Source organism: Eschrichtius robustus, chromosome X (assembly GCF_028021215.1).
Source record: "Eschrichtius robustus isolate mEscRob2 chromosome X, mEscRob2.pri, whole genome shotgun sequence".
In the NCBI taxonomy this organism is placed as follows: Eukaryota; Metazoa; Chordata; class Mammalia; order Artiodactyla; family Eschrichtiidae; genus Eschrichtius; species Eschrichtius robustus.
In genome coordinates this window covers 104533715-104552231 of record NC_090845.1, presented here as the reverse complement: position 1 = coordinate 104552231, position 18517 = coordinate 104533715, and the positions used below count along the sequence as shown (strand labels likewise).

Here is an 18517-nt window from a genome sequence, read left to right as displayed (position 1 = left end):
CCATATGCCAGAGGTAAGTAACCTTGGTATGGCCTCTAACAGTGACGTAGTTTGGAATATCTTAGACAAAAATGTGAGGTCCATAGAGTTTGTGTTGCAGTCTTCTCATCTCCCATATGTTTCCCTTTCTTCCTTCCTGGTACCTTGCAACATTTTTCCAGTGCACTATTTTTCTTTATACTCAACTATTAGTTTATGCCAACTGATAAGGAAAATTAACTGATACCAGCGTAACTAGTTATTCCTTCCCGGGGTGAAAAACCTTCAAGATCCAAACAAATGAAGCTATGGAAGTATAATAAAGGCAGAGGAGTTGATATACCCAGATGTGGTGGCTAGCCTTGTAGAGATGTGGGGAAAGGCGAGCCAACTCTGTTACCCACCCTCCCCTCTCCTGCCAGTCAATTCTATCACCAGGAATTCCATCTCTGGAAGTGAGCTCCCCAAGTTGACTTCAACAGACTTCACATGGCTATGACTTTGCAGGTGACATAAACTGCGAGTGACTTGCATATCGCATGTCCTCTAGATATCTGCTGAACAAACAGGAAAGTGAGTAAATTCTTAGCTATACTGCCTCTGAAGGAATGCTGACCAGGCACATGGACCACTTGAGTTAGAAGGGCTCTTAATCTAAATACCTCATTTTGTTAGGCTGTCAGAGAATTCCTTAACTTTCCTGAAGTCACAAGGCCACCAGAACCAGGACTAGAAACTGGGGCTCCCAATTCCTGTGCAGAAGATTTTTACAATCTATGATACTGCTTACCCTTAGGAGTCCATGCCTTATACTTTCATTTTAAGGATTTGTCATCTTAAGTCAGTAACTAGAAATTCTGACAAAGATATTTGCCTCTATATCTTCCATTGTTATTCATGGTAATAAAATACGGGTACACCCTGAGTGTTCCATACATTGCTTAAATTGTGTCCATATGATGGAACATTTATGCACCATGAAAAAACATGGAAACTGCCCATGATGTGTAGTATGAATATTATTCAAATTATCTTGTTTAATTATACAAGCTCTTAAAAATATATATGCATAAAAATAGAGTTAAATATTCTAAAATATTAATATCAGTTATCTCTGAATTACAGTATTATGGGTGATTATTTCTTATAATTTTTGGTATAAGTCAAGTTTTCTACACTGTGTAAATATTAAAGTAGAATAATATTTTAAATTAGAAAGGATTTCTTATGAATTTGTGTCAGTTTATAGATCAGGTATGCAGCAACTGAATTCTCTCTTCTACCTAAGCCTTGCTACTAGCCCCAGCCAGCAATCAGCGTATATAACCCAACTCTGCTCCCACAAGTGCTTCTCCAAGGGTAGTATTTTACATGCAAATAATCCTTAAGTCATGGTTTCTCCACTGCTTTTTGCCAAATCCTCCTAAGAGTTAGGTTTCCCACAAAACTGGAAATTGAATAGATGTGTAACAGATCCTCCTGTTATTTATGCCCTTGTACTAATCTGAAGAGGCTGTATTAACAAGTTCTAATAGTGGAAAAAGGTTTCTACTAATGAAGGGTGTTCTGATTGTGACCTTTGAAGGAAAGGGCCATACCTTATAATCTTTTATTCTTTACAGTACCTCATAGAGTAGGAACTCAGAAAATATGCAATAAAATGATTGAAATCATAATTGTAACTCCTTCATGAATTTCTGAGATCCAAAGCATATTACAAATGGTTCAAGGCAACGTAGGTGATTATCTGAAAAGCATTTGCTTTGAAATTTTTCCTGTGTTGTTTAGCCTCAGCCAGCTGCTTCAAACTTGGTTCTTACAGACTTTTCAAATTCTGGTGAGCTCTTCAGCCATACATCAAAAATATCTTTTTTTTACTGGAGAAATTAGGGTTAATTTTCCTATTAAATTCCAACAGTTTTTGCAGAAATTGACAAGCTGATCCTAAAATTCATATGGAAATGCAAGCGACCGAGAATAGCTAAAACAATTTTGAAAAGATGGAGGACTCACAGTTCCCAATTTCAAAAGTTATTACACAGGTGCAGTAATCAAGACAATTTGGTATTGGTATATGGATAGGCATATAGATCAATGGAATAGAAATGAGAATCCAGAAATAAACCCTTACATTATGATCAAGTGATTTTTGACAAGGATGCCAAGATAATTCAATGGGGAAAGAATAATTTTTTCAAGAAACAATGCTGGAAAAACTGGATAGCCACGTGCGAAAGAATAAAGTTGGACCCCTCCCTTACACCATACATAAAAATTAACTCAAAATGGATCATAGACCTAAATGTAAGAGCGAAAACTATTAAGACTCTTAGAAGAAAACTGAGGAGTAAATCTCTATGACCTTGGATTAAGCAATGGTTTATTAGATATAACACCAAAAGCAAAAATGACAAAAGAAAAAATAGATACATCAAAATTAAAAAGACTTGTGCTTCAAAGGACACATCAAGAATATGAAACGACAACATACAGAATTGGAGAAAATATTTGCAAATCATATATCTGATAAATCATATATCAGGTATATCATACATGTGATTTGTATCCAGAAAAAGTACTAATACACTCAATGACAAGAAAAATAACTCAACTAAAAAATGGGCAAAAGATTTGAATAGGCATTGCTCCAAGAAAACATATAAATGGCAAGCAAGCACATGAAAAGATGCTCAACATCATTTGCCATTAGGGAAGCGCAAATCAAAACCACAATGATAATGCACTTTACATAACTAGGATGGACAACAAGTGTTGATGAGGATGTGGAGAAATTGGAGCCCTCATACATTGCTTGTGGAAATGCAGAGTGGTACAGCCACTGGAGAAAAGCTTGGCGGTTCCTCAAAAAATTAAAGAGTTACCATATGACCCAGCACTTCTATTCCTAGGCATATACTTAAGAGAAATGAAAACAAATGTCCCCACAAAAAGTTGTGCATAAATTTTAAGAATATCATCATTCATAATAGCCAAAGACAGGAAACAACACAAATGTCCATCAACTGATGAATGGCTAAACGAAATGTACAATGGAATATTATTTAGAAATAAAATGAAGTGCTGATATATGATACAACATGGATGAATCTTGAAAATATTAAGCTAAGTGAAAGAAGCCAGAGACAAAAGGGCACATACTGTATGATTCTACTTATATGAAATGTCCAGACAGAAAGTATATTAGTGGGGCTGGTACTGGATGAAGGGAAGCGGGAAGTGATTGCTAATGGGCACAGGGTTTCTTTTTTTTTTTTTAACATCTTTATTGGAGTATAATTGCTTTACAATGGTGTGTTAGTTTCTGCTTTGTAACAAAGTGAATCAGTTATACATACACATATGTTCCCATATCTCTTCCCTCTTGCGTCTCCCTCCCTCCCACCCTCCCTATCCCACCCCTCTAGGTGGTCACAAAGCACCGAGCTGATCTCCCTGTGCCATGCGGCTGCTTCCCACTAGCTTTCTGTTTTACATTTGGTAGTGTATATGGCATGGACATATATACACTACCAAATGTAAAACAGGGTTTCTTCTTGAGGTGATGAAAATGTTCTAAACTTGGTGGTGATGGTTGCTTAAGACCATTGAATTGTACACTTTAAATGGGTGAATCTGATGGCATGTGAATTATATCTCAATAAACATGTTTAAAAGGTTTTATGGGGCTTCCCTGGTGGCGCAGTGGTTGGGAGTCTGCCTGCCAATGCAGGGGACACGGGTTCGGGCCCTGGTCTGGGAAGATCCCACGTGCCGCGGAGCAACTGGGCCCGTGAGCCACAATTGCTGAGCCTGCATGTCTGGGCCTGTGCTTCGCAACAGGAGAGGCCGCGATAGTGAGAGGCGTGGCGCGCGCACCGCGATGAAGAGTGGCCCCCGCTTGCCACAACTGGAGAAAGCCCTCGCACAGAAACGAAGACCCAACACAGCCATAAATAAATTAATTAATTAATTTAAAAAAAAAAAAGGTTTTATGTGGTGCGTGTGAAGGAATGAGTTTCGATCTTAGACATTTATTTAAGTATCTGTTTATGTCTAAACAGTTTATACAAACACACACACACACACAAGCCCTGTCTACACAGCCCATTCTATGCTGTCAATTTGTTTCATCTTTGAGTTTGTCTAGTTTAGATGCATTTCATGTATAACCTTAAATGCAGGGCCTGAAAAAGCATAGCCACAGGCTGAGTAATTAATTTGAGTATTTCCAATTTCCCTATTTCCTGCTGTTACTACAGTTTTATCACTTTTTAGATTTATTTTAAATAAAATGACTGTTGGGGGCAGCGTTAATGGAGTGAATTGTGTTGCCCCCAAATTCATATGTTGAAGCCCTAACCCTCCAGTACCTCAGAATGTGACTATATTTGGAGAGAAGACCTTTAAAGAGGCAATAAGTGTAAATGAGGCCTTAAGGTGGGACTCAATCCAATCTGACTGGTGTCCTTATGAAAAGAGGAGATTAGGACATACAGAGACACCAGGGCACATGTGCACAGAGGGATGACCCTGTGAAGAGGCAAGACGGTGGCCATCTTTAAAGCGTAGGAGAGAGTCCTGAGAAGAAATCAAACCTCTTGTTTAAGCCACTCAGTCTGTGGTATTTTCTTATGGCAGCCCTAGCAAACTAATATAGGCAGACTCACTGCAAACAAGTTATGGGGCTGTCAGGTTAGCTTCTATAAAGATCCACAGCATGAATCCAAATGACCAAGGTACTCAACTTTTAGAGTATCCATCAGAACGGCCCTACCTCCGTATCTTTTCATCAGGAGAGAGAATTAAGGTATTCACAACTAAATTAGAAATGTCTTTTCTTTGAGAATGGACTTCATATATTCTAATGAATTACTAATTCCTTAAGATAATCACCAAATTTTGTATATGCTCGAATAAGTTTGCTTTTTGATAACTGAGAGTACTGCTTATACTTATAAGCAGTACTTATATAAACAATCTTATGTAAGCAAGGGGGAATCAATACCTGCTTGCATGGTAAATCAGAGAACTGGGTTTTGACTTAACCCAACATCATATGTATATACATACATGCATGTATATGTATATATATCAGTAAATGGCTTGGCATTGAGAAGTAGGAAAATCAGATAAGACTACCCTTTAATCATGCTAAGAGTCTGGATGGAATCATCATTCTTGTCTGTTTCTTCTACTGGACTCCCTCAAGGTCTTGACACAGACTAAGCGCTTGATGTTTGGTGAATAAGTGCAACCCCAGTGCAGCAACAGGACAGACTATAAAACTGCTTTGGGATGATGCTAAGCATTTGAAAGCAAGGCAGGAAGTTGTGTACAAAAGATTGCCACTGCTTACTTACTAAATAAGTTAGTCTACGTACATCATCAAATCCCAATAGATTTTTAATTTTTTAAAAATTTTAATTAATTAATTATTTTTTGGCTGTGTTGGGTCTTCATTGCTGTGCGTGGGCTTTCTCTAGTTGTGGCGAGCGGGGGCTACTCTTCACTGTGGTGCACGGGCTTCTCTTTGCGGTGGCTTCTCTTGCTGCGGAGCACAGGCTCTAGGTGCACGGGCTTCAGTAGCTGTGGCACGCGGGCTCAGTAGTTGTGGCTTGCGGGCTCTAGAGCGCAGGCTCAGTAGTTGTGGTGGACGGGCTTAGTTGCTCCGCAGCATGTGGGATCCTCCCTGACCAGGGCTTGAACCCGTGTCCCCCACATTGGCAGGTGGATTCTTAACCACTCTGATACCAGGGAAGTCCCCAATAGATTTTATTAGAGGAACAGATAATGTAAATGAATCTAATATTTAAAAAGGTGATGTGAGTGGAGAAAAAAGGCGCTGACCTTAGTAACTTCGAGAAACGGTGTTGTATCCAGAAATTACGACATAAAAGACAAATGACTGTATGTAAAAGACAAATGACTGTATGTAAATGACTGCATAAAAGACAAATGACTGTATTCTAGTTGGTAAAGGTATTTCTCATGGGGGTATGGGTTAGCAATTCTGAAACTGCTGAATATGTTATGTTGTGATTGAACAAATAAGTAAATGGGAAGTAAATGGTGGAAACCAGGTGTCTCACTGTTGGAGAAGGAGGTTATCCATAAGCAAGAGGAGGAAACTAGAATAATCCATGTGTTAATGGATTACTCAGAGACATCAGCAAGGATTCACATCTGATTTAATATAGAGATGGTTACATAGAAATTTTTATAGATGTGTGGAGATTAGCATACATGCATATATTTCTTTGCTCGGTCAGCTGAGAGGGCCTAAGAGAAACAATGCCCCAGTAGCAATGAGCACACCTATCACCCAAATCTTAGTTTCTAATACCAGTCTCCAATAAAAGGAACTTGGATAAATGGTTGATTATAGGGCTGGAGCAGGAAATATACAAAATGAACCTGGAGCATGCTGGGAGTGGCAGAAAGTAAGGAAGTGCTCAAAAAAAAAAAAAAAAGTCAAAGGGACACAGAAGCCAACTTGAAAGAACTCTCAATGGCTAAGGCTGGAACAAGTTGAACAACAAAATAATGTAGTATTGCTCTATAACTCAAAGTATAAAATAAATACCCGTCAAGTCCATGCTGATATAAACAAATGGTTGAATAAATAAATAAATAAATAAATAAATAAATAAATAAATAAATAAGGGAGATGGGACCTATCTCCTGTACTGAGCAATTCCAAATTAAGTTATACAGATACTTGCTCCTCAAGGAGGTGGGCCTTAACTCTTCCCTACCCCTTGAGTTTGGGCTGTGCTTAGTGATTCACTTGCGAAGAGAAGATTTATGGAAAGTGAGAAAAAAGTAACTTTATAATAGAGAAACCTGACAAACATTCCTCAGCCAGGTGATGTCATGTTGGTAGTACGTATCCTTTTTTTTAAAAATACATCTTTATTGGAATATAATTGCTTTACAATGGTGTGTTAGTTTCTGCTTTATAACAAAGTGAATCAGTTATACATATACATATGTTCCCATATCTCTTCCCTCTTGCATCTCCCTCCCTCCCACCCTCCCTATCCCACCCCTCTAGGTGGACAAGAAGCACCGAGCTGATCTCCCTGTGCTATGCGGCTGCTTCCCACTAGCTATCTATTTTACATTTGGTAGTGTATATATGTCCATGCCACTCTCTCACTTCATCCCAGCTTACCCTTCCCCCTCCCCATATCCTCAAGTCCATTCTCTATGTCTGCGTCTTTTTTCCTGTCCTGCCCCTAGGTTCATCAGAATCTTTTTTTTTTTTTTAAGATTCCATATATATGTGTTAGCATACTGTATTTGTTTTTCTCTTTCTGACTTACTTCACTCTGTATGACAGACTCTAGGTCCATCTACCTCACTACAAATAACTCAATTTTGTTTCTTTTTATGGCTGAGTAATATTCCACTGTATACATGTGCCACATCTTCTTTATCCATTCGTCTGTTGATGGACACTTAGGTTGCTTCCATGTCCTGGCTATTGTAAATAGTGCTGCAGTGAACATTGTGGTACATGTATCTTTTTGAATTATGGTCTTCTCCGGCTATATGCCCAGTAGTGGGATTGCTGGATCATATAAGAGTTCAATTTTTAGTTTTTTAAGGAATCTCCATACTGTTCTCCATAGTGTATATCCTTGATGTGATGTAATGAAAAGAGTAATTCACCTCTGTGGTCTTCCTCTCCAAAGTTCATAGCCTGTTGAATCATGAGAAAAATACCAGACAAACCCAAACTGAGGGACATTCAACAAAATACTTAACCAGTACTCCTCAAAACTGCTGAGGTCATGGAAAGCATGAGAAAACGTTGTGGCTAAGAAGAGCCTAAGGAGACCTGATGACCGCGTGTAATGTCACATTCTGGACGGGAATCCGGAACAGAAAAAGGACATTAGGTAAAAACTAGTGAAATCTGAATAAAGTGTGGAGTTTAGTTAACAGTAATGTACAAATGTTGGTTCCTTAATGTGAAAAATGTGCCATTGTAATGTAAGATGTTAACAATTGGAGAAATTGGTGCAGGGGATATGTGAACTCTTTGCAAACTTTTCTGAAAAATCTAAAACTATTCTAAAACAAAAAGTTTATTTAAATTAAGAAAGCACAATATGCCTAAATGCAATAAGGTATTCTGGACTGGATCTTGGAACTGAAAAAGGACACTAGTGGAAAACTGGTGCAATGTGAATAAAGTCTGGAGTTTACTTAATAGTATTGTACCAGTGTGGGTTTTAGTTTTGATCACTGTGCCATGGTAACGTAAGATATTAACATTAAGGGAAACTGGGTAAGGAGTATATGGGAACTCCGTACTTTCTTTGCAACTTTTCTGTAAATCTAAAGTTATTCCAAAATAAAAATTTAAAAATGTAATGCAGGGTAGCTGGACGTACAGGCAAACTCCATCTGCCTGGACCACCGTAGATTACCTACATGATGACATTTGATTTGCTGTGGACTCTGCAGTGGATCTCTCCCCTCATTTCCACACCACCCTTCATGCTGGCCCTGCTGTATCAACCTGCATTTACTTCATGTGCACGGGTCTACACCAGCCAAGTGGTTGTGGCTAACAGGGGGAACCTGGCTTCCCCAAGACTAGATGACTCAAATCTAGAGAACGAAAGAAAACAAAATGGACCAAGCTTCAGAACTGAAGGGAACAGGAGAGCAGTTGCAGGGAAGGGGGGGTCTGTTAAAAAGGAGTTAGCTCAAAACAGAAGACAGGTAAGAATTTAGAAGAAATAGACAATGATTTTAGTCTGGGAGGAGGGGGCCAGAGACCAGCGAGGATGTTGGCATGGTGGGTACTCCATTTTCTCCACCTTACCTATGGCTTACTCATAAGGTCTTTTACCCATATTATCCTTGCTACTTGTAATATTAGATGAACTAAGATGGGCCTGAGAATCAAGTGGCTGCCATGAGTTACTAGGAAGGGTAGAACAGACAGGGGATAGGATGAGAAGGGGCATTTCTAGGGCCACAGCCACAAGATAGTTCCAAGTCTCTTATTTGTTTCTGTGGCCATCTTCTCCATCAGACTGTGAGCTCTTCTGGCACATGGCTGCTACCTTATTCTTTTCTAGTCCCAGCAGTGGTCTGTACATAGTAGGTGTTCAATAAACATCTGCTTAATGGAGAAGTAAGGCAGGAAGCTAGAAACCAGTGAAACTGGGAATGATTTTCTTTTGAAAACTTTATCTTGAATCCCCATAATAATTAAATAACTTAAAAACATTCTGATAATTTGATTTTTTCGTATCAGTGAGGAGAGCTGGCTCTCAAAATTATACAACTGAAACTGGAATTCTGGGGATGGATATATTAATGTTAAACATGTATTTCAAAGAATAAAAAGCAACTGCCCAGCTGTATAATTTGAAGACCAGAGAAAATGGCATGCTAAATATGTTGAGTCATTCATATTTTAATTCCAATTAAGGTAAACAAGATGGAGGCAGGGGAAGGCTCAATATGACTCTTCAAATAGTTTTTAATGAAATGTGGTTTTAAACTTGTTCAGGCAGCCACACCAAGTCTGTGATGAAATTTTCACCAAAGGAAAAAGGGAAAATAAGGTAATATGGTTACTTTTTTCAAAAGCTAGGTTTATTCACTTTAGACTGTTTGTTGCTCTAAGATAAGATTGTGCTTGACTTTTCTTAGTGACTTTTTTAGTATTAAAATGTTCTCTCTTTTATGATGAGGTGATAGTAGACGGTGGCAGTTTTTAAAAGTGCTGAGTTGGCAGAAAAAGGCTGGTGCCCTATGTCAATCCCTAAAATACTATTTGTCCATGAAATCTCAATATCTAGAAAGCACTTCCACATCTTTTTTTTTTTTTTTTTTTTGTCTAGGAGGGTACTCAGGGATTTGGGAGAGGAAGTGAGAAATGTGTGTTTGTTGAGTACACCTGTTGGCTAGGTACCAAGCTTTATACATACATGATTTCTCAGTAAATCTTTACAATTTCCATTAGATATTCTCGTATTACAGATAAGGACATGGAAATTAATACAGAATAACTTGCTCAAGGAAGGTGCTAACAGAGGAAACCAAATCTAAGTTTATCTAATTCTAGAATCTGTGCTCCTTCCTATAATACCACACAACTTATTACAGTGAGTTTCTAATATTCACTTTAGGGAAAAATATTGTTCAATTTTTCTTTGTATACATCTTCATGCTACCTTTTCAAACTCACTTTCTGACTTGTAACTTCGCAGTGTATTTATATAGTGATAGCCAACAATTTTTAAAACTAAATTTAGAAGTGTCAGTATTGTTCTCTTAAGCTTGCATCCCAACTATTTTTTGCCTTTTTGTTCGAGAAACCACATAAAACCTATCAGGAAATATTCATATGGCAACACCTGATTATCTGCAGTTGAAACATCCAGCACCACAGCAGACTACAAGGCCTCAGGCAGAAGTCAGTGAAAGCCAAGAGGGTTGAAGACACTGAATTCTTTGAGACACTAGACCAATCACACTGCGATCCAGACCCTGAGACTACGAAAGTGACTGGTTAAAAAGCCAATGGCATAACAACTTGGTCTGTCAGGTAGAGTACAGAAAAGTGAGCAGAGGTAGGGAGAGAAGTGTGAGGGAGGTGAGAGGAGGGGAAGGAGAAAGCATAGCACTGGCAAGAGGAAGAAAGCAGCATAGGGGTAAAACCAAGGCAAATAATATGCAATGAACTAGAAAATCCAGGACACCTCAAGACCATGCTGATGGGCTTCCCTGGTGGCTCAGTGGTTAAGAATCCGCTTGCCAATGCAGGGGACACGGGTTCGAGCCCTGGTCCGGGAAGATCCCACATGCCGCGGAGCAACTAAGCCCGTGCGCCACAACTACTGAGCCTGTGCTCTAGAGCCCGCGAGCCACAACTACTGAAGCCCGTGCACCTAGAGCCTGTGCTCTGCAATAAGAGAAGCCACCGCAACGAGAAGCCCACACACCGCAGCGAAGAGTAGCCCCCGCTCGCTGCAACTAGAGAAAGCCCACGTGCAGTAACAAAGACCCAACGCAGCCAAAAATAAATAAATAAAATAAATTAAAAAAAAAAAAGACCATGCTGATTAATAAGGATGTGATCTCGGCTCCCCAGCTTCTCACCTATATACTGAAAACAAATGCAGTGAAGAACATATAAGCATACAGATGAACTGTTAGCAGTGTTCATTGTAGGACTAGAATTAAAAACTTTTTTTCTTAAAGGTATGTAGCTAATGCATTATAATTTAGGGGTCCAAAATTTGATCTCTGCTTGCTAAAAATCAAATTATAAAACAAGATTTTGGTTTTTTCACATTTCTCAATTTACCGAAGTCATCTGAAAATAAAGTCATATGTTTAACAAGTTTTGGCCACCAACTTTTAATAATACATATTTAATTTTCAGAAACATATGCTAACCATCAACAACATTATCAGGGTTCCATCACCCCAGATGTTATTTCATTGGTACATTATATCAATATTTACAAAGGCTTTCAAATTCAACAACACAAAACAAAACAGCTTAATTTTTAAAACTACAATGCTTTAAAAAAATGTAAACTGTCCATTTTTACATTATTGTAAAAAAGAAGACTCACTCCGTAATGTGGCTTAATTTTTTTAAGTGAGCAAAGCCTGGTGCTCATGGATAAAGAATGAAAAGAATTCTTTACATAGGAAACATTGTGCTCCAGTGTGGCAAAAAAAAAAAAAAAAAAATATATATATATATATACACACACACACACATACAAAGAAAAGAATCTTAAGTCCACAATTTAGACCACACACAAAAAAAGTCCCCAAATTGAGAAATTTATAAAAACCATTTACACATGGTTGTTGACCTATTGAAAACCTATATAACATTTTAAAAATAGTAACTCAGTCAAAAGATACCACTTCTCTTAAAAATGAAATTTTGTGCAAAAGAAATTATTTAAGCTAGAAACAAGACACTCCCCCTCAGTAAGAGGCCAAAAGAGCCACTAAAATAATTTAACTCTGTTAGATTTAGTGCATGTAACCAAAAGGCACACACATGTGATTAATATATTAATATATTTTCATGCAGAAACCTGTGCATGTTCACAAGTATATAACAAAAACACAAACATAACAAAACGTAAAGCCTAATGTTTGGCAATGTTATTCTAGCTACATTCCTTTCTAGTCTATCAGTCCCGGGTTTACTAGATCATTAACGTTGCCTCTCAAAAAATATATTATATTTGAACAGCTTCCAATAAAAATTAAAAAAAGGATGTTGGCCTGAAACACTATAACTTTTTTTCAGTTCTGATACATATAGAAACTTACTGATATGTTTATTTTAAATGTCATTTCAAATTAAGATACATTTTTCCTTTTGTTAATAAACACTTTGATTGCTCCAGTGAAGTCAGCAGAGAGAAGAACTTCTGTGTTATCTGTCTTCATAATACCTTAAAAGCATAAAAGAAAGTTTTTAGTTGATTTTAAAGGAATATGAAGCCTGCTGCCACAATTGTCACATGCCCATGATCCTCTACCTCTGGGGCAGAAGAACCTCTCCCAGCCTTTTCAGTCTCTCTTTTCTGGCTTGCTCCTGTGATCCTTTCATCCTCCTGTACCTCTCCTCTCTGAGGCTCACTTCCACTTACCTTGTCTTAGCTGCTCTTTTCCTGGCAGCTAAGGAGAGATTATGGCCCCTTGGGGCCAGGATGCCTGGATTTACTCCCAGGCAGCCAAGGCCTCTAAGTTGTCTGATTCTTCATTTCGTGGCAAGAGGCTAGCGTGTTATTCAGCCCCAGGACTGGAATGTTGGCAGGATGGGATCAGCTGGGCAAGTCTTTTGCCAACAGGGTTCACTAATGAGGTTGACAGTAAGGTTTACTGTACAGCAGACATACTGGAACTGCCATGAAATGAAGTACACATGATCACTCTGTGAATGCTGAGAGCACCTTTCGCCTTTCCAGTCCATACTGAAGAACCATGTAGCTACTACGCTGAATGGCAAAAATGCTTACCATTTAACATTTGCTGGTAAAAACATTTAACGAACAAAATTCAGTGTTAACTATTATGCATAGGCAAAAATTGTAGATTTAAGAAGGACTGATTAGTAAGGAAGAAAATAATCCAAACTGTAACTGGGGAGTTGTGTACAGGATGAGTTAGACAAAATGGTTTCACTTAGATTTGTTAAAAACATATCCTAAGCTGCTGAACATTCCTAACCACACTTTTGGTATATCTCAAAGTAGTGCTATGCAGCAGAAGCAGCAGCAAACAACTGAGGGATATCAGAAAGGCTAGAGAAGAAAATAATTCATCATATATATATAGAGAAATGCTTTATAAGATACAATATAATGAAGATGATAATGTCTATTACATGCCAGGCATTTTGCTAGACACCTTACATGTGTTATCTTTAATTCTTCTCACAACCTTTTTTTTTTTTTTCAGTTTTCAGCTGTATCTTTTTTTTTTTAAATTGAAGTATAGTTGATTTAAAATATTGTGTTAATTTCAGGTGTACAGCAAAGTGATTCAGAGATACTCCTAATTTATCCCTCCCCCCTTCCTCTTTGGTAGCCACAAGTTTGTTTTCTATGTCTGTGAGTCTGCTTCTGTTTTGTAAATAAGTTCATGTGTACTATTTTTTAGATTCCACATATAAGTGATATCATATTTGTCTTTCTCTGACTTACTTCACTTAATATGATAATCACTAGGTCCATCCACATTGCTGCAAATGACATTATTTCATTCTTTTTTATGGCTGAGTAATATTCCAGTGTGTATATGTGTGTGTGTGTGTGTGTGTGTACTGTAGTTTTGATTTGTGTTTCTTTGATAATTAGCGATGTGGAGCATCTTTTCATGTGCCTGCTGGCCATCTGTAGGTCTTCTTTGGAGAAATGTCTATTTAGGTCTTCTGCCCATATCACAACCTTATAAACGAGGTATTATCACCATTTTAAACATGCGGAAAACTGAAGCTTAAGTTGCCAAATACGTCAGAATAAAGAGGAGGGCAATCAGATATATTTTATGATCTCATACCCCGAGTTTAAGAGTTTATTCTTAGAGTATACCTACACGGGTACAGAACAGCAAACACAAATCTGAGTATGATCCAAAGTTGTGCCTCTTTAAAAAGGACCCAGTGAAGTAATAACTGAACCATGTTAATATGGTGCAGTTTTGAGAAGTTTAAAAAAGGTACTTTTCATTTTTCCTCAAATGGTTTAAAAAGCTAGAATTTTCTGTTCAATGTGTAGGGGAAATGTGCAGAGTGTAAAAAGGTATTGGGGAAAAAGAAAAGAAAAAAACCCCAACCAAATGACTTAATTTAGAAGAGAGAAGTAGGATTTGACTGTGAGAAAAAAAGAAAAAGAAAATGAAAAGAAATATTTCCAAACAGGCATTTAGTAAAGGTGTAATAATTCTGCATTGGTTGATTTTTAAATCTGGTAATTGAAAGAAGTGCTAGGGACTTCCCTGGTGGCACAGTGGATAAGACTCCATGCTCCCAATGCAGGGGGTCTGGGTTCGATCCCTGGTCAGGGAACTAGATCCCACATGCCACAACTAAAGAGCCTGCCTGCCACAAGTAAGACCCAGCGCAACCAAATAAATAAATAAATAAATATTTAAATGAAAAAAAGAAAGAAGTGCTAGACTGAAGTTCATATTTGCTATCAAAATTTTTCTTCACAGACAGAAGAAATAGTGTATTTAGTATAGTGTATAGTGCAAATAATACCGCAAGGGAAATGACTTGATATTAAATGAGATAAAAATGCTTGAGAACTTTTTAGTATTCAAATACTTTTAGAAGCACTCTTACTACATTGTATCTATTGTTGTGACTTTATAACTCTCTACAAGGCCTGGGTAGAGTCTCTAAAGTGAGAAAACACATTTAATAAAATATTCTGCAATAGATTTTAACAATACAAACTTGTTTTCATTAACAACTGGTCCAAGTTTACATGGTTTTACTTTACTCTTCAGAATTAACAAGGACCATTTTTATATAATCGGCACTAAATACTACTTGACGGTTTCTTTTCACTTCCTAATCTGAGCATTTTATATAATTGAAAGTACTATTCATTCTCAAAGCATTTGCTGCAAAGGGCAAGAATCACTGGCTTGTAAATAGCTATCTATGAGGAGCTGTAAATTTGTGGCAATTAGAAAAGAACACTGCTTTCACTTTGGTTTAATTCACTTATTCAGTAAATGTTTATTAAGCACCTACTACATTCAGGCAAGCACTGTGCTAGGCACTGGCCCTACAACAATAAATAAAACACATAAAATCTTTGCCCTCAGAGATTATAGTGCAGTAGAGACAGATAATTTAACTTGTATATATTTATGTCTGGTTTGCATTTCTCAAAAGAGAATATAGTTTTCCATAAAAAAAATTACAAACTTTCAAAATTTTCAGTTTTAATTCCCAGGTGAATTTAAAAGAAGTAAAACTGGCAAGAACTATGTTACCAAAATGTTCAGAAATGAACATCTGACAACCATTATGTTGCATAACAGAAATATTCTTCATACTCATGAAGACCTCCTAATACCCACAAGTCAATGAGGCTACTAAAGGCTGACTAGAGAAAATGAAGGACAAATAAAATATGAATACCTACCAGAGGGCATGTTATCCAAAACTTCAGCATCTTCACCTTTATCGTTCCCTTCTGATTTTTCAGACTGCACATCCAAAGACAACATCAAACTTGGGTTTGGAGCAAAGATGGCTGATGTAACAACTGCATTATGTGCTAGGAAAAAAAAATTACTTCAAGACAACTAATAAACTTGATTCTAAACATCAAGACAAAAAGTATAATACTGCAAAAAACATAATAGTGTATGTTATATGCAAGTACCTTTAAAAACTAACATATAAGTAACTAAGAACTATTTAAAACCCAAAATTATTTTCTTAAAAAAAATCAAATCCATCATAGTAGGGGACATTAACACCCCACTTTCACCAATGGAAAAATCATCCAAAATGAAAATAAATAAGGAAACACAGCTTTAAATGATACATTAAACAAGATGGACTTGATTGATATTTATAGGACATTCCATCCAAAAACAACAGAATACACTTTCTTCTCAAGTGCTCATGGAACATTTTCCAGGATAGACCATATCTTGGGTCACAAATCAAACCTTGGTAAATTTAAGAAAATTGAAATCGTATCAAGTATCTTTTCCGACCACAACGCTATGAGACTAGACATCAATTACAGGAAAAAATCTGTAAAAAATACAAACACATGGAACCTAAACAATACACTACTAAATAACCAAGAGGTCACTGAAGAAACCAAAGAGGAAATCAAAAAATACCTAGAAACAAATGACAATGAAAACACGACGACCCAAAACCTATGGGATGCAGCAAAAGCAGTTCTAAGAGGGACGTTTATAGCAATACAATCCTACCAAAAGAAACAAGAAACTTCTCAAATAAACAACCTAACCTTACACCTAAAGCGATTAGAGAAAGAAGAACAAAAAACCCCCCAAAGTTAGCAGAAGGAAAGAAATCATAAAGATCAGAGCAGAAATAAATGAAAAGAAATGAAGGAAACAAAAGCAAAGGTCAATAAAACTAAAAGCTGGTTCTTTGAGAAGACAAACAAAACTGATACACCCTAAGCCAGACTCATCAAGAAAGAAAGGGAGAAGACTCAAATCAACAGAATTGGAAATGAAAAAGGAGAAGTAACAACTGACACTGCAGAAATACAAACGATCATGAGAGATTACTACAAGCAACTCTATGCGAATAAAATGGACAACCTGGAAGAAATGGACAAATTCTTAGAAAAGCACAACCTTCCGAGACTGAACCAGGAAGAAATAGAAAATATAAACAGACCAATCACAAGCACTGAAATTCAAACTGTGATTAAAAATCTTCCAACAAACAAAAGCCCAGGACCAGATGGCTTCACAGGCGAATTCTATCAAACATTTAAAGAAGAGCTAACACATAACCTTCTCAAACTCTTCCAAAATATAGCAGAGGGAGGAACACTCTCAAACTCATTCTACGAGGCCACCATCACCCTAATACCAAAACCAGACAAAGACGACACAAAGAAAGAAAACTACAGGCCAATATCACTGATGAACATAGATGCAAAAATCCTCAACAAAATACTAGCAAACAGAATCCAACAGCACATTAAAAGGATCATACACCATGATCAAGTGGGGTTTACCCCAGGAATGCAAGGATTCTTCAATATACACAAATCAATCAATGTGATACACCACATTAACAAACTGAAGGAGAAAAACCATATGATCATCTCAATAGATGCAGAGAAAGCTTTCGACAAAATTCAACACCCATTTATGACAAAAACCCTCCAGAAAGTAGGCATAGAGGGAACTTACCTCAACATAATAAAGGCCATATGTGACAAACCCACAGGCAACATCGCTCTCAATGGTGAAAAACTGAAACCATTTCCTCTAAGATCAGGAACAAGACAAGGATGTCCACTCTCACCACTATTATTCAACATAGTTTTGGAAGTTTTAGCCACAGCAATCAGAGAAGAAAAAGAAAGAAAAGGAATCCAAATTGGAAAAGAAGAAGTAAAGCTGTCACTGTCTGCAGATGACATGATACTATACATAGAGAATCCTAAAGACTCTACCAGAAAACTACTAGAGCTAATCAATGAGTTTCGTAAAGTAGCAGGATACAAAATTAATGCACAGAAATCTCTTGCAATCCTATACACTAATGATGAGAAATCTGAAAGAGAAATTAAGGAAACACTCCCATTTACCACTGCAACAAAAAGAATAAAATACCTAGGAATAAACCTACCTAAGGAGACAAAAGACTTGTATGCAGAAAACTATAAGACACTGATGAAAGAAATTAAAGATGATACAAAACAGATGGAGAGATATACCATGTTCTTGGTTGGAAGAATCAACATTGTGAAAATGACTATACTACCCAAAGCAATCTACAGATTCAGTGCAATCCCTATCAAACTACCAGTGGCATTTTTCACAGAACTAGAACAAAAAATGTCACAATTTGTATGGAAACACAAAAGACCCCGAATAGCCAAAGCAATCTTGAGAAAGAAAAACGGAGCTGGAGGAATCAGGCTCCCGGACTTCAGACTATACTACAAAACTACAGTCATCAAGACAGTATGGCACTGGCACAAAAACAGAAATATAGATCAATGGAACAGGATAGAAAGCCTAGAGATAAACCCACACACATATGGTCACCTTACTTTTGATAAAGGAGGCAAAAATATACAATGGAGAAAAGACAGCCTCTTCAATAAGTGGTGCTGGGAAAACTGGATAGCTACATGTAAAAGAACGAAATTAGAACACTCCCTAATACCATACACAAAAATAAACTCAAAATAGATTAAAGACCTAAATGTAAGGCCAGACACTATCAAACTCTTAGAGGATAACACCGGCAGAACACTTTATGACATAAATCACAGCA

The 18517-nt window shown here is 37.3% G+C and overlaps 1 protein-coding gene across 1 annotated transcript in view; it reads right to left on the bottom strand.

The window, feature by feature from the left end:
• Nucleotides 1–11734: 11734 nt before the first annotated feature.
• The window catches only part of WDR44 (WD repeat domain 44), an 81798-nt gene continuing 75015 nt past the window's right edge, over nucleotides 11735–18517 (bottom strand). Inside the window, exons 19-20 of the mRNA XM_068533586.1 lie at nucleotides 15648–15782; nucleotides 11735–12437 (exon numbers count right to left, since the gene is read on the bottom strand). Of these exons, the coding sequence (XP_068389687.1) occupies nucleotides 12343–12437; nucleotides 15648–15782 (230 nt within the window). The 3' untranslated portion in view covers nucleotides 11735–12342. The remainder of the gene's footprint in view (nucleotides 12438–15647; nucleotides 15783–18517) is intronic.